This window comes from Conger conger, chromosome 2 (genome assembly GCF_963514075.1).
Source record: "Conger conger chromosome 2, fConCon1.1, whole genome shotgun sequence".
Classification (NCBI taxonomy): domain Eukaryota; kingdom Metazoa; phylum Chordata; class Actinopteri; order Anguilliformes; family Congridae; genus Conger; species Conger conger.
The window spans coordinates 3,480,490-3,497,783 of NC_083761.1; the positions used below are offsets into that span (position 1 = coordinate 3,480,490).

Sequence of the window (17,294 nt, forward strand, 5' to 3'; positions counted from 1 at the left end):
TTGTTTGTTCTAATCCCCGCGCACGCGTTTGTTTGTTCTAATCCCCGCGCACGCGTTTGTTTGTTCTAATCCCCGCGCACGCGTTTGTTTGTTCTAATCCCCGCGCACGCGTTTGTTTGTTCTAATCCCCGCGCACGCGTTTGTTTGTTCTAATCTCCGTCTGCGTGTTTGTTCTAATCCCCGCGTACGCGTGTTTGATCTAATCCCCGCGTTTACGTGTGTCCTCGCCGTTAGCCGTGTCTCCCGCGGACGTGAACTACGGCGAGACGCTGAGCACGCTGCGCTACGCCAACCGCGCCAAGAACATCATCAACAAGCCCACCATCAACGAGGACTCCAACGTCAAGCTGATCCGCGAGCTACGCGCGGAGATCGCCCGCCTCAAAGCCCTGCTCATCCAGGGCAATCAGGTAACCGTGGACCCCACCACCACAACCACAACGACACTACTACTGCGTTAGTCGCTGTTGTTATTAATTACGATTGAGATCGCTACGCCCGGAGATCGCCCGCCTCAAAGCCCTGCTCATCCAGGGCAATCAGGTAACCGTGGACCCCACCACCACAACCACAACGACACTACTACTGCGTTAGTCGCTGTTGTTATTAATTACGATTGAGATCGCTACGCCCGGAGATCGCCCGCCTCAAAGCCCTGCTCATCCAGGGCAATCAGGTAACCGTGGACCCCACCACCACAACCACAACGACACTACTACTGCGTTAGTCGCTGTTGTTATTAATTACGATTGAGATCGCTACGCCCGGAGATCGCCCGCCTCAAAGCCCTGCTCATCCAGGGCAATCAGGTAACCGTGGACACCACAACCACAACACTACTACTGCGTTAGTCGCTGTTGTTATTAATTACGATTGAGATCGTTACGCGCAGAGATCGCCCGCCTCAAAGCCCTGCTCATCCAGGGCAATGAGGTAACCATGGACACCACAACCACAACACTACTACTGCGTTAGTCGCTGTTGTTATTAATTACGATTGAGATCCTGTGCGCTCCAAAATGAAGACTCGTCCTCATAAATTGTAATAATGTGGCAATAATGATGATTATGAGGATGAGAATTGGGTGCTGTTGCCTTCTCGAGACTTGTTGTGGGGGACTGGCTCTTAAATCACAGTGATGTAGCAATAATAATCATAATAAAGCTATTCATAATGGGAGTGAAGGGGACAGTCCTGCTCCTGTTTGTGTAAATGTAATCAGGGTAGCGCACTTTCAGAGAGCTGTGCTACATCCAGCCTAAGGGAGAAACGTTTAAAGCGTGGTGAAACAAATGTGTGCTTAACCCGTTCAGTCCCAAACCCAATATGAAGTGGCTCTACCCAAATCCCCAAGGGCTTTTGGCTTTGGTTGAGAAAATGGAGAAAATGGAGAAAGCTGTGAACATTTAGTAGGGTTTTAATACGGGCTCAAAACAATAGTGTTAGCAGCCATTTTGATTGGTTGAAAAAGTGGAAGGTCGAGAGACACTTATAGCACTCTTGGGATTTTTCGGTAGTTCCGCTTGAGTGCCGTATGTTTCTCCTGGGACTGACAGGGTTATTTCACCCTTTCACATAAAAAAAACAAAAAAAAAACGGTACATTTCAATGTGTTGGGTCACTGTGCTTCGTTTGTAACTTGGGCGTTGATGTTGGGTCCTCCCGCCCCCTTCCCAGATTGCCCTGCTGGACTCGCCCACCGCCCTCAGCATGGAGGAGAAGCTGCAGCAGAATGAAGCCCGGGTAAGCCCCGCCCCCGTCCCCGCTTACACACGCCGATGGCCAATCGCCTGTTCCGGTAGCTTCTGACACACCGGGGGGGAGGAGCTAGTCGTGTCAGAGTGCCTCCCTCTGTTAGGACGTTGTGCCTTTCTCCAGGAGGAATGCAAGAACACACGGACACAACATCCCGTAGTGATCCCGTAGGAATCACAGTGCGTTTCGACGGTCATGTGTCTTGGAATAACAGTCACATGATCAAATACAACGACGGCGTCTCATCCGTCAGGGCGGTTATAACAAGCAGGTCGCCTCTGCCTTTACGGGGTTAAGAGAGTTTAAGTTTATTACAATGTGCACGGGACAGACTAACACATGGCGTTCGGGCAGTCTGTACTGAGAATATCTCTAAACTTCTGGGGCGACATGGCTCAGGCAGTAAGAGCAGTCGTCTGGCAGTCGGAGGGTTGCCGGTTCGATCCCCCGCCCGGGCTGTGTCGAAGTGTCCCTGAGCAAGACACCTAACCCCCAAATGCTCCTGACGAGCTGGTCGGCGCCTTGCATGGCAGCCGATCGCCGTCGGTGTGTGAGTGTGTGTGTGAATGGGTGAATGAGAAGCATCAATTGCACAGCGCTTTGGATAAAGGCGCTATATAAATGCCAACCACCTGTGAAGGCCTGAGTGTGTGGAGCACACAGAACAGCGGGGTGGTGACCTGGTCAGAGGCGAGGGCTCTGTCCGTGGGGGACCCTGAACGGGCCATTCAGCATATGTGACGTCCCCTGCCGCGGACACTGTTGTAGGGGTATACAGAAACAGACAAATTACAGAAGATTTAAAAATACATTTGTGATACTGATGAAGCGACAGTCTGCCTACTGGTTTTTCTTCCAACCAACAACCTTGTTTTTTCATTTTCTGACAGCTCCGTAAATGACCCTGGTTCAAGCCTGTACGTGAGCACAGTGAAATCATTAGGATACACCTGCAGTCTGCAGCTGTAGCCGGCACTCATACACATGTCAGATGAGATGTGATTGAGTCAACACGGTGCGCTGATCAGTTCTCCGTCTGATCTGCTCGCCGTGGAGCAGGCTGTTGGGGTGTTAACGAGCGTTTCTGAAATGTAGGGCGTCGTTCGGTTGAGAGCCGCTTCTGCTAATTGCTCCTTTGCGGTTCGGCAGGTCTTGGAGCTGACGAAGGAGTGGACCAACAAGTGGAATGAGACCCAGAACATCCTGAAGGTAGGAGTTTCATCCAGCTCTCGCTTGTTCCATTGTTCATACCACAATCTGGCTTGATCTGAAAAGCATTCATTACATTCCATTACATGTTATTTAGCTTTTATCCAAAGGGACTTCCAGTTGATTAGACTAAGCAGGTGACAATCCCCCCCGGGGTTTAATGGGCCAACGGCTGCACTGATCTTATCGTGGCTACACCGGGGATCAAACCACCGACCTTGCGGGGTCCCGGGCATGTACCTTAGCCACTATGCTACAGGCCGGCCCAGACAAAATGGCGGCGCTGACTCTGACCGGCTCCTGATGGGGCCTGCAGGTACGCAGTGATTGGGTCGGGTCTCGGGTGGTTTCGGCTCTGTGATGTTGGGTCGGTTCACTCACGGTACCGTGCTGCCCAGCCCAGACGTTTGCAGGTGGTGGTGGATCACTCCTTCACTCCGGTTTTCCCGCTGGGTGCGCTGTCGTGTTCTCTGTGGTGCTGCATGGACTGGCTGGCTTGTTTCAGCCGCCACGCTCGGTCGGGTTTGAGTTTAAAGTTTGATTCGAGCCTCTCCGGCCGGCTCCAGGTCTGCTTGTAGAGACGTCGGATGCAGACATCTACATCAGGGATCATAAAATCTGGCCCTCCGTTCCAAATCCAGCCCTGGTTTTCCTTTCTCCCAGGTGATTAACTCAGCAATTAGTGCTACTGATTAGGGCTAGAATGTCTTCCAGCCTGACTCCCAGGTAAAGGGAGGGTGAACACACCTGACTCCCAGGCAAAGGGAGGGTGGACACACCTGACTCCCAGGCAAAGGGAGGGTGGACACACCTGACTCCCAGGTAAAGGGAGGGTGAACACACCTGACTCCCAGGTAAAGGGAGGGTGGAAAACCAGCAGTTTTCGGCCCTCGAGGATCGTGATTTGATCCCAGCTCTGCATAATATTTCAGGCGATGAGCGGTCTAGGTATGTGGAGGACCACTGATCGTAGTAGTTTATACACCTGCAGTATAAGCAGTGGTTTGTGCAGGAGGGAGCTTCAGAGCGTTGTGTTCTTAGTCGAGCCAATTCACGTCCCACAAGAGTAACCTTTGGATGTTTATTTCTGTCTCCGTACCTTTTCATTACATTTCAGGCAGGTGGTGGATGGTGTTATCCAGATGGCACGATTGTGCACTGAGAGGTGCTGGAAAGCGCACAGATGATGCCTGATAGGAGTGTGTGTGTGTGTGTGTGTGTGTGTGTGTGTGCTTGAGGATGTCGGGGTCGGTGTAGCATAACGTCGGTAAACGCGTTGAGACGTCTGGGTGGTTGAGGCAGAGTGATGGTGATGACGCTTTGCTGATGAGGAAGAGGAGGCGGGGTGTGTTCTGACGCCCAGGAATGGGCTGTATTTTTAGAAACCCTCCCACTCCCCCAGCTGGTTCTAATTATCCGTTCTGCCGGCGTTTCCCCGTATACACACACACACTCTCACACATACTCTCACACACTCCATTCACTCTCTCTCTCACACACCACACACCACACACACTCTCACACACACAGCATTCACTCTCTCACTCTCTCTCACACACACACCACACACCACACACCACACACCACACACCACACACCACACACCTCTCTCTCTCTCTCTTAAACGACGGCGTCGTCCACTTTGAGGCAGCGCTCGTTAGCGGTCTGCGGCGCTCGTTAGCGGTCTGCGGCGCCCGTTAGCGGTCTGCGGCGAGATCAAACGAACGCGCGATCCTTCCCTTCCGTTCTCGAGCAGCCTGTCCGCCAACACCGCCAGCGAGTAAACAAACGGCCCGCTAGCGCGCGCGAGTCCTGACTGCCGGCGCCATTACGGCTCTGACCTGTGATCCAGTAACTGGCCCTCAGGCATAACTGGGCTGAGGGGGTGGAAACCAGCTCTTCTGAGGCTGCAGTCATGCTTGTTTGCTTTAGAGCAGGGCTGGCCAACCCTGTTCGTGGAGATCTACTGTACCGTTTTCACTCCAACCCAACCAAGGCACACTTCATTCAACAGCATTGTTGAAGAGTCTTTTTTGCATGTCAGGCCACACACACACACACACACACACACACACTCTCTCACACTCTCTCACACTCTCTCACACTCTCTCACACTCTCTCACACTCTCTCACACTCTCTCACACTCTCTCACACTCTCTCACACTCTCTCACACTCTCTCACACTCTCTCACACTCTCACACACACACACACACTCTCTCACACACACACACACACTCTCTCACACACACACACACACACACTCTCTCACACTCTCTCACACTCTCTCACTCTCACACACACACTCTCTCACTCTCACACACACACTCTCTCACTCTCACACACACACTCTCTCACACACACACTCTCTCACACTCGCACACTCTCTTACACACACACACACACACACACACACACACACACTCTCACACACACACTCTCTCACACACACACACACTCTCTCACACTCTCTCACACTCTCTCACACTCTCTCACACACACACACACACACACACACGCGCGCTCCGTGCCTGGGCTCCGTGGTGGTGACGCAGCGTTTCCTGGCGCGGCTGGAGGGCTGCCCGTCAGAGCGAGCCCCACAGATGGCCTGGCTACGCTTGGCGGCCTGGCGTTAAAACCCGCCGCGGCGTGGAGGGGTTCCAGCCCGACAGAGCGCCCCGACGGCAGCCAACTTCTCATCCTCCGTTTCTCACCTGGCCAATCAGCCGCGCTGACATCAACCTCCCTCTCTCTCTCCCTCTCTCCCTCCCTCTCTCCGTCTGGGCCTCGACGTGCAGGGGGGACTTTTGATAACTCTTTATTTTACAGCCCAGTACAGTTAATTACAGCTGCTAATTGCAGAATATTTACCGAGTAAATACACGGCTACTTGTGCGATTATTAGGCAACTGCTTTGATTTCAGTGGCAGGGACTATAAAAAGTCTGTAACTGCCATATTTAAGTACTGTGTAAATATGTTTTACAGCCCGTTTCATAGTACTTACCTCTGAAATCAAAACGACTGCCTAATGAGTACCTGGTATTTGCACAGTACTGGGAAGTTAACGGGCTGTACAATAACGAGTTACTAGTTCTTTATTTTTGTTTTTGTCTGGGTTCACTGGAGGTCAGGGTGTTATTGAGCTGACTGGTGTGGTCTCTGCTCCAGGTGTGGTGAAAGTGAGAGTTTTGCACAATAAGTCAGGTTTGAGGCCCATTTTAGTTGGGCTTCATTTTTAAATGTGGTGGAATACAAACCGATATTACATTATTCCTCTATCTTTTTAAAACTGTATTATGACCGAAAACCAATTTAAGGATTTAAATGTTGTTTACATGGTAACTGTCACCAGTTTCCTGACAGCTTCTCAGACGTGTTTAGCATTTAACGGAGAGGCCGGGATATCGTTTTTTTACAGAGCATGAATATGACGGCGAGTTGCTTCTTTACGTTATGAATATTTAAAATGCATCAAAATGAAGCATAAAGAGGGGAAATATTCATAATGATTATTATTCTTATAGACCTTCAGCTACTAAAGTCTGATTTTTCAGCCATTTCAATTGGAACGTGAAATTCCCATTTTTCTCCCATAGGGGGGTGCTATGTTAAGGCGAATCTGCGTGAGTGCAGACAATGGTATACTCATTGGTTTTACATGAGTTATTTATCTGATGCCTTTATCCAAAGCGACTTGATTAGACTAAGCAGGGGGCAATCCTCCCCTGGAGCATTGCAGGGTTAAGGGCCTTGCTCAAGGGCCCAAGCACTGTATAGATCTTATTGTGGCTACGCCAGGGCTTGAACCACCAACCTTCTGGGTCCCAGTCATGTACCTTAGCCACTACTCTTCGTGCAGAATGCGCATATACATATAAATAAATAGAATATTCCTGAGTTGTTTTATGTAGATTGGAGGAGATATGCGCATATATAGGCTATACCTTAACTCAATCTTGATTGTGTGAGGAAGATTTTATGAGTTCATAGGTGTTCATACATCCGTTCTGCCAGTGTGAAGGCTCATGGTGTTGGTGAGTCTCCTAACAGCAGGGATTGGCTGATTTTCAAGGCCTTTTTTTGGGTTGTGCCCCACACTTAGTCCAGCAATCCAAGAGAGTGTGGTCAGGTTAAGTACAGTCTTTTTGACATCACAATACAGATTTCAGAGTTTCCACTTTTCGCGGATTTATTACATTTGAGGAATGTGTTTTTTTTGAACGACAGTGATAACGGTCCCCTGGGCTGTTCTAAAATGGCCGCCTGCCTGCATCTCGGTCATGTCATCCTGACACCTCTGCGGTGGGAGGGAGGGTCTGTCTGTCCCGAGTTTCCTGGCACAAAGGCAGGAACACGCACAGGAACGGCCCCGACTGCGATCAGACTCCGAGCTTGTACCAAAAAATGGCACTCGAGATGGTCTTTTTTTCCTCATTTGAGCAGTAAGTGTCCTCTTTGTCTAATGCCCAGATTCTGAAGCACCACGTTGCCTGAGTCGTTTGTGCAGCCCTGGATGTATTCAGTGAAGGCAGCGATCCCATCTACTGTCGTCCTTTTTCTTTTTATTATTATTTTTTGCCCGCTTGAAGCCGGCCGGGTTTTACTCTTTCACGGTCACGCTCCGCGCCTGCGTTGGGCTTTTCGGGGATTTGGCGACGCGGGGGTAGTTTGCCGGTATCCGTGACCTCCCTGACAGGAATGCCGCCGCCGCATTTGAGGGGGGGAGGGTGGGGGGGGGGCTGATATGTGAAATTATCCGGAAGCTTCTGAGCAGCCTGTGATCCGGCATCCCGACATTCAGAAACAGACAAAAAAAAAAAAAAAAAAAATCTTTTTAAATGAAATTTTCCGTGAACGCGGGTGAGAGGTGCGGATGCGTTTTCCGGCGGCGTGTCCCCGCGTTTTCCGGAATGTTCCGCCGCCCCGTCCCGGCGTGTTGGCGGGCCTTTGATGTACGACGTCTTTATATAGCCCTGAAAATGAGAAATGCGTTTGCAGATGACCTCGCGGCCCCCGATAGCTTGTGGCTACGAGGGAGAAAATGTCTCATTTTTAAACGGGCGGGAGTGAACAGAATGGGGTTTTGTGTGGCTGAGCGGCGTGAGAGTCCCGTCTGCGGGACGCGTCTGGCCTCAAGGGCACCTTTTCAGCCGAAAAAACCCTCCTGTCCTACCTTCACCCTGACCTCCCCGAACACTGACACCCTGCCCTCTACCGTGTCAGCCATTTTATCATCTTTCACACGCTGCCGTGCCCTGCTGCTCACGTTCCACACAGAGCCTGGCCATTCCGATATTGGGTTATTACACAAAGACGATGTATCGTCTTACTGTTACACGCATACTTAGCAGTGTTATACACTCAGCCTCTCATTTAACGCAGGTTTTTAATAAGCGCTTAATAGGTGCATCTACCAGGTGCTGTTGGGGAGAAAAAGAAAAGTGATAATGAGAAGATTCTGTTCTAAAACAATTGGGTGTGTGTAGTTCCCTGAGCTACCTCTAGGTGTCACTGTAGCACCACTGTAGCGCCAGGACTCTCCGTCTAGAGAGGAGCCAAGGGGGACTTAAAATAAAAAGGCGGACCCACAAAGTCAACAGTGTTCGTATGAAATTTTCCAGTTCAGATTAGCACAGCGTCCAGCAGTCATTAAAGCCCGTTTAAGGATGCTGGCGATAACGTCTGAAACGGGGGCGGGTGGGGTATGACGTAAGAAACGCCATTTTCCTCTGTGTGCTGCCTTTCGCTGAGAGACTCACAACTCAGCGTCCCCTCTCCCTCTGCCTTTCTCCTCTCTGCCCTTATTTCATCTATTATGTTTATTAGGGATGAATACTCGTAGCTGTAGTGTGGAAATGAAGGCTAATGTGTTGTGTGTGTGTGTGTGTGTGTGAGAGAGAGCGTGTGTTCATTGATGAAACGGGGGCGTTTGCTTACAGAACGCGGAGAGAGGAACCGCACTCGGCTCTGACTCCGTCGCGGCTGAACCGGTTAAGTTGCGCTCGAACGCAGAGCTTTAATTGGGGCCCTTTTGTACACTTCTCTCTCTCTCTCTCTTTCCATACGTGCCTTTAAATAGACACTCCGTATAGGGGAGCAACGACGTCAACAAGCGCTCCGTCAAAAGCACCGGGAAGGAGGGGTAAAAAAAAAAAAAAAACACTTACCGGCTTTGATTGTCACGTGGAGAGTCGCTGTTCTCCTCCGCAGAAAGAGGGGCCCTTTCTGCTTCTATTTCCAGACGCGACGTGGACTTCAGCGGCTCGGAAGAAGCCGCTCTTCTGCGGTGAATGGAGATGATTCACGCCGCACTCACATTAATTGTGATTTTCTCTCTCTCTCTCTCTCTCTCTCTCTCGCTCTCGCTCTTCCTCTCCCCCGTTAACGAGCTGCGCTCTACTTCAGCGCTGTTGTCCTCTTCAGTCCTCCAGGCCGGGGGGCGGGGGGGGGGCGGCGAAACATCCTGAGGTGTGGGGGGCTCTATGGAGCGCTCTCTGCCAGCAACTTTTCTCCACACTGTAGACGGGAAAGGAAATATGGGCCTTCTCTTTTCGCTGAATTTGTCCCTCAGCAGATATCCGTCAGAGGATGGGGGGGGAGGGCTGGTTGAAGCGCGGAGAGAAAGAAAAGAGTTGCCTCACTTTCGGACCGCGGGAACTCTGCCAATCACCGGCTTTGTTGGTAACGACCCGCGGAACAACATCGGCGGTGATTGGTCGGCACCTCAGGCCTGTACTTCCACTGTACCCTGGGCACGTTCAGTCGGAAAATCGTTTCTGTCTTGAACGATACGTTTCCACCCAACGTTTTTCAACAGGCTTTGGAGGTGTGTTTTTGCCCGTTCGGTGGGTTGTAACACAATCAATAATGAAGTAGGCCTGTTCTTTAAAGGCTGGAGAACGACTTCTCTGACGCCATCGGTTCAAACCGTACTATGTCTGTCAGTCAGTCAGTTCGCCCACGGTTTACAACAGGGTGTTGAACGTGCCACCGTTTCGGTTTTAAATAAAAGCTTTGCCACGTTTTTTTGGGACTGAATGTTGCCAAGGAAAGAAGCCACAAAGTGTGCCCACCAATCACTGTTAAGTGTTCTTTTGGTTGTTTCTGGAAAAACAACTCCGTGATTGGTGGGGCCTCTGTCTGGTTTCTATAAGCAAGGTGACATCATTGCTGTATAATCTCCATTTTTATTACCCCCCGGTTAAAGGTTGCTCTTTGGAGTGTTAACAGGAGATCCTACAGGGCTTTACTCTTAACGTTAAAGCCTAATTTTGTCGGAGGAGTGGTCTGGGATGGAGGAGCTCAGAAATGCTAATCCTAATTATAGATGTGTTAAAGGTGTAAGGAGCAGATTAAGTGTGCGTCTTGAGGGATCTGCTAAGCACACATAATTAGGGCTGGGAAATACGCTTTAAAGCCCCTTCTCCTTGGTGCCTGCAGGTTCCACAATTGAGCCACCGCCTCTTTTAAAATTGAGTTGAGTATCGATATATTTTCCCGTTTTTTTTGCACGGCTTGGAGTCTGCTACAGATTAAAGGTAAATGCACCGCATTTATGTAGTGTTTTTATCCAAAGCGCTTTACAATTGATGCCTCTCATTCACCCACCAAACGGCAATAGGCTGCCATGAAAGGCACCGATCAGCTCGTCAGGAGCAGTTTGGGAGTCTTGCTCAGGGCGGGAACGTGGCGGGAGCGGAGCGTTACGGCGGTGAAGGCCGACGGTGTTACGAACAGCCCGCGGACACCCAGCCTTTCATTACGAAGATGGATGCCCTCCCCGGCACGCGTGTGCGCCTCTGCCCGTTAAAAACACGGGTCCGTATGGATTTTGTGTCCGTTTCCTCCCGCGTTATCTGCAGAGCCATTTCCCCCATTGTGGGAAGTCATTTGATACACAGCGTAATGCAAATAAGGCCTGTCTGTCTTTCAGAAAAGGCTACAGGGAAGAGAAAAAAAAAAAAAAAAAAAGAAAAAATACAACCTGTGCGTTTCCTTATGAAATGGAGTCGGGTAACCCCTTTACTTCCAGTGGAAGCCATAGCCCAAAGACTGTCAACTCTGGCCCTCGACTCCAAATCCAGCCCTGGTTTTCTTTTCTACCAGTTAATTAGTGCTACCGGCTGCCCTCCCATCTGACTCCCAGGTAAAGGGAGGGTGAGCACACCTGACTCCCAGGTAAAGGGAGGGTGAACACACCTGACTCCCAGGTAAAGGGAGGGTGAACACACCTGACTCCCAGGTAAAGGGAGGGTGAACACACCTGACTCCCAGGTAAAGGGAGGGTGAACACACCTGGCTCCCAGGTAAAGGGAGGGTGAACATCCATCGTCCAATGACACACGGCGAAGGCGAGAGAAATCGTCTCTTAACCTGCTGAAATCCACCCTCCTGAGCTCCAGAGGGTAGCCTGCTAGCACCGAGGGTAGCCTGCTAGCAGTCCCGCTGTTCCCTGGGTTATTAGCGCTAGGCATTAGGGGACCAGAGCTGGTGCCGGTGGCTTAGGCCCACTTAGCGCTGAGACGGCAGGTGCCGTCTTTTTTCATCCCCTGGTCTGGGTGCAAATCGCAGAAAGGGCTCTGCAGTTCAGCGGGATAAGAAGCGAATAGTGTTGGGGAAAGAAAGCGTCTTTCAGTGATGCAGGGATCTCTACTACCGTCTGCCTGCTCGTTTGTTGTGCTTAAGTTACGTGGCTGTTGTGTTAGACGGCTGTGCTCCCGGACCGTCTACCTTCAGGATTGTTAAAAGCACGGTTCACTTTCTGAAGTTTCTTTTCCGTTTGTTTTTAATAGATTTGAGCTTTTCTCACAGTCTGAGTGATGAGGGGGGAAAACGCACGTCAACCACCATCAATGTCTAGCGCCCACCTGGGTGATGCAACGGCGGCCATTTTGTGCCAGAACGCTCACCGCACACCAGCTGGAGGTGGAGAAGGGAGAGAACAGTGAGGGAGCGTGTTATGGATTGTCCTATTGATTCCTGGATGCTAATCGATGAGCGTACTTGTTTATAGTGAAGGCAGGTCGGCCCATGCAGGGTGACGCAACCCGTTTTCGGGGTTCGGTTCGGTATCCGGTGGGAACTCGCACTGGAAGTTACTCCGCTGTTTGTTCTCTGCGTAGCGCGGTACCGGGACGTGCCAAAAGGCCACTTGATTAATACTAATAATAAAAGTTGCATTGGAGAGCGGCCACTTTAGGAAAGTGCCTCGCGGCGAATTGTTTTCGTTTGTGCGGTGTGTTTGCTGGAGCGAGGTTTAATTCTCTTGGGGGTGGGGTGGGGTGGGGGGGTGGAGGGGGTCGGAAGAGACGTTGGTTTGTTTAGTTTAGTTTTTTTTTCCCCTCCCTTCCATCCTGCCGTGTTAGTTAATTTTAAAGTGCACATACTTGAGGAGAAGTGAAGATTGATGGTGAACGCGTCTCTAACTAAAGTGCTTCATCTTCGAGGAAATCGCACCGCTCGTTTTCAGTTTTCTCCGGAGCGGCGTGTGAACCCCCCCGGGAACGAACACGCCATGTCGACGCAGATCTTCACGAAAAAAACAACAAAAAAAAAACAACAAAAGTGTTGTTGGCGAGAAACTCATGAACTAAAGAGAGGTGACATTGAGACAAAGACGCTGCCTCTCAGCTTGCGCTATTAATCAAAATATCACATTAGACGCCTCGCATCAACGTCAATATCGCAGATTCCTTCTGAAAGGTGTTGCTCAGGCGTCAGGCTTTGACGACCGTGCGCGGCCGTGCTGTACTGTACTCTTTTCCGCAGTCGCATGCCGGTGCGTGGCGACACACAGGAAGCTCTTCCGCGGCGCTTCGGCCAGGGGTCGCGCATTAGAGGGCTGCGGTTCAGGCCGTTACGCGCGGTTTTTATATCGAACGCGCCGGTTTTTATATAGCCCTGTTGAACCGTGATGTAACTTCACCCCTGACGCGACCCCTCTTCCCGCGTTGCCGAGGCCCGCGTTTGCGAGCGTCCGTTTGGCCGCGCGGGGGCGTGAAGGTCCCGCTGAACGGCCGGAGAAGGTCACGGCCGGGCCGTGGACAGGCGTGAGACCGGGAGGACGGTGGTGGGTGGGCGACATCCCAGACTGTGCTTCAGACCTTCCTTTACGTCTTATGCATTCAAAATGTTATTTGAAACTTTCTGGCCTGATTTACTTTGACCGTTAGCATGTTCAAAACCTTTTAGCACACGCAAAACCTATAAAATGACCCATGTGTTGGTCACGGTGCTCATTTTGCACCAGTCGTTGATTGTGGTATTAATGTTAGGCTACTTGGTTTCGCGTGTGATACCGCGAGAGGGCCTTTTGTGATGTTAGTAGAGTGTCATAGTTGTGCAGTTGATGATATGTTAGCTGGTTATTTGGTGAGGAGCTTTAAACCAGCTGTAACTCCTCGGCGCTCGTTGACTAAGCTGAAGAGCGGCTGCAGTAACCCCGTTAAGTTGTCGCGCTTCAGGGTTTGACGGACGGTTCTGGGCTGTGATTTTCTCCTGCGGCCTTTTAGACGGCGAGTCCGGCTTCTCGAGCGTCTCGGACCGGCGATGTCTGCCCTGTCGATGGCGGTGAAGAGTGGCGGAGTGCTACCTGTCGGCTCTTAATCCCGCCTCGTTATCGATCTGCCGCAGATGAACCCGGTCTCTGTGCAGCGCTCCGTTCCGCAGGATGGAGCTTTTGCAGCTAGTTAACGATGTGAATGTGGAAGTTGGAGGAATTTCAGTGAAAGAGTTATATTTCCAAACCAGTCACCCCGCTGCAGCCCCCCCCCCACCCCCCCATCAGTCATGTCCCCCTGATTACGCTCCACCACCCTCCCCTCTCCAAATCCTGAATCTACCCATGTGACTGGAAAAGCGTCCTCTCTGAAGTGTCTTCTCATCCTGGCAGAGCCATTATGCAGTGTTCTCTCCCTTCCGGGGGGGGGAGACGCTCCGGGACCTCCGGTCCGGGGGGAAGATTTAAGGGTGCGATTACAAGCCGTGTCCAGCCACTGTCCCAAACACTCTTTCCTAAATGAGGCGAGAGATTCAGCGGGCCAGGAGGGACCTGTGTGTGTGTGTGTGTGTGTGTGTGTGTGTGTGTGTGTGTGTGTGTGTGTGTGTGTGTGTGTGTGTGTGTGTGTGTGTGTGTGTGTGTGTGTGTGTGTGTGTGTGTGTGTGTGTGACAGAGAGAGAGAGATAGCGAGAGAGTGCACACACTCCCCTATGGGGCCCTGGTTTATCCTCCAGCCACTCTCTTAATAATGTTCTTTGTTTTAGACTTTTAAATGTGCCAGCGCGTTCCCATTGTGCCGCCTCTCTATTAATATGCACAATTTGTCCCCGGCACTGTCTAAAACCGTCTGCAGCCGCTGGGGTTGGGGGGGGGGGGGGACTTTTGTTCGGTTGCTGCAGTGTTCGTTGTGCCCTGTCGCATTGCACGCGCCCGACGCAGAGCTTTCCGGAAGCAATTTCCCCCTTAATGACGATATCTGACATTCATAATTATTTTTAAATTTTTAATTGTGGCGTTTTTATAATGCCGAGTTTAGATTATCTTGCTATTGACAGACGTGGCAGGTAAGTGGATATGTGTCACAAATAGTATTAAAGACTAATTCCTCCTTTTTGCAATCTCCTTTAATTAGATTCTTCTCTTATGTAATTGCAGAGCGAGCTACGTACTGTAATGCGATTTAGAGTTTTTATTAGAGTAATTTCCATAACTACATCATTACTCTAATTTGGCTTTAATTAACCTGCTATGATCGCCTCCGAGGAGGGTAAAATATGAATAATCAGTTTTGGGAACATGCTGAGAACGGTGGCGGTGTACTGTAGCCAATAACGCTACGTAGGCTTTTAAAAGTAACTGAATTATCCGTTATTTATAGATGCTGCCTCGCCAGGAAACGGCAGATTGTCAAGTTGAAGACTCGGGGAAACATTTTGACAACTGTCAGGTCATGTGGTGGTCAGCAATGCCTTCAGTCAGACGGATAATACCAGGCCTGGTTCAAATACGTAATTGTTTTGGATTCATATGATTTTCTACGGATTACTGCGTTCGTCTGGTGTCTTGGAAGCTATTAAATGCTCTGTGGCACTGGTGTCGCCATGGCTGCCGACCATGTTCCCCGTTTATATATAACAAAAAGAAATCCACCATCTTGTTTCGTTTTTCCAATGGAGAGGTCCAGATGTGCGTTCAATCAAAAAGTCTGTCGCTGAGACCCGGCGTCTGTACATTACTCTCGGTGTGGCCTGGGATAACGTCTCACTGTTGTGTTCTATCCCAGCGGCGCTCCGTCCAATGGCTGCCCTCTTCACGTCATGTGGTGCGGTTACTCCCCCGCCGATTGGTCACCGCGGGCTAGTGTTTCTCACCAGACTTTCTCATTACCCCGTCTTCCAATATTACCCACCAGAGTAAAACCACTCGGCGTAGAAATCACGGCGTCAGCCGATCGCGCCCGCTGTAGAAGCCCATCCATTAAAGGAGGGACTGACTCAGGCATAATATAGAAGCAGGCTAAATGAGCACCGCGTCAGGGCTTTCTCTACTTTCTCTACTCAAACCGGCGCTAAATAATCAATACGCACCCCGCCTGCGGGCTTAAACGGAGCAGAGCTTTTCACTGACACGCGACTATGGCGCTACGCGGACGGAGGACGATACAAACTCCATTTCGCAACAACAATTTTTTAGGATCGAAATTACCGTGGCATTTTAACCTTCTTGTACTAAACCAACGTTGAGCGTTCGAATGGTGTCTAAACCACTGCCTGTCAGAAGTGGTCTGTGTTGTAATTAAGATCTCTAAAGCCTTAAATGTCAGTACGGATGAATACGTGCGTATACTCAGTAGAGATGTGCATGTGTTTACATTTGATCTTTTTAGAGTATTTATTAAATTTTTTATAAGAGGCTGATTTTCCAAAGGGGAAACCTATGTTGCTATGAAAAAGAGTAGGCCACCAAAGTTATTCCTCAATCACGTTCCACAACAAAACTTTATATCAATAGCCAGTCTTTGGCGTTAAGTCTCTCTTTTGTGCTACATGTTCCCAAATAGCATGGGGAGAACTGCTCTAACCGTTAAGTCTCCAACTTGAGTATTGAGGCTAGGCGTAGGCTACACCGCGTTAAGTAAAACTCTATTACTCCACATATTTTTGTTTATTTATTTTTGTATATGCCAACTTTCAAATAGAGATCTTGTTGGAGGAAGAGCAGAAGGTCAGGGTTCATCTTTCACACGGTTTACCCTCCTACTCTGTGACACCGCCTCGTTCAAAACCTCATGTCCTCATCTTCACCTCCCGTTTCGCTTTACTGAAGCGCGTTATTTATGATTCGCACGCATGATTTTACACCCGAGACGTACTGAGGCCCGAAAAAAGCCATAGGTGTGGAACGGGACTTGTGTGTCGTCAGGGTTTCTGTCTTTAAACGCTGAGCTTTTACCGCTGGCTTATCCATCTCGGAGAGGCCAAAGAGTGGTTTCTGAATGGCCTGGAACCTGGGACTGCAAGTGACGGACGACATTGAGGTCCACTGCAAATGATTTGAGAACATGTTGAGCGTTTTACGTCAACAGTACTTTCTTACCAGAAACTCAGGCATTGAACCTGTGCATGAGGTTGTAAAAAAAAAAAAAAAAAAGAAAGAAAAAAAAAGAACAAAAATAGATGCCCTAATTTGTAATTGAGATAAATGCAAGTGTTCTTTCTTGCTCTCTCTTCTTTTTTTTTTTTTTTTTGCAAATGCTGCGGTTCGTTGGATGTTCTTGCCGTTTACAATTTAGCTGGCAGGATTTATTCAGCTTTTTTGTGTATTGTGACACAGATGGGGGGGAGAGAGGTAATTGGAAATATCTGTGAATATCTTAATGCCATTAGTCATACTCGCGTCTGTCTGGAGAAAGGTAACAAAAAATGGCTTTTCATGTAATTGACCACAACAGACTTGTTCACATTTTCTTGCAAATGACTCGTTCAGGATTTGATTAGTCATTCCTCTCTCTTTTTTGTTTATTTATTTATTTATTTTTTCGGTTTTGCTTTGTACCATAAAAGGGCACTGCGGCCTCCACGTCGGCGGGTTCTTGGAGCACTCTCTCGCTGCTTGCATCTCTTTACAGAGACCCATTTCACGCGCTCGCTCTGAAAAACGCAGGTTAGCGTCCGCCCCTTAATCCCCCCCTTGTGCTCCGTGCTTAAGTGGGCGTGTGTGTGGGTGTAGCGGGGGAATTAAAGAGCGGGCGGGTTTGTGACACGCTGCGGTTCATTCTCACCGGGGTGTTGCCAGGGTGATTTTTCGGGGTCTGGGGTAGAGTCATCGTC

General features: G+C 49.9%; 1 protein-coding gene across 1 annotated transcript in view; it reads left to right on the plus strand.

Moving 5' to 3' along the window:
- Nucleotides 1–17,294, plus strand: part of kif16ba (kinesin family member 16Ba) — a 101,864-nt gene that overhangs the window by 20,753 nt on the left and 63,817 nt on the right. The window contains exons 10-12 of the mRNA XM_061223166.1: nucleotides 235–410; nucleotides 1,679–1,744; nucleotides 2,906–2,965. Of these exons, the coding sequence (XP_061079150.1) occupies nucleotides 235–410; nucleotides 1,679–1,744; nucleotides 2,906–2,965 (302 nt within the window). The remainder of the gene's footprint in view (nucleotides 1–234; nucleotides 411–1,678; nucleotides 1,745–2,905; nucleotides 2,966–17,294) is intronic.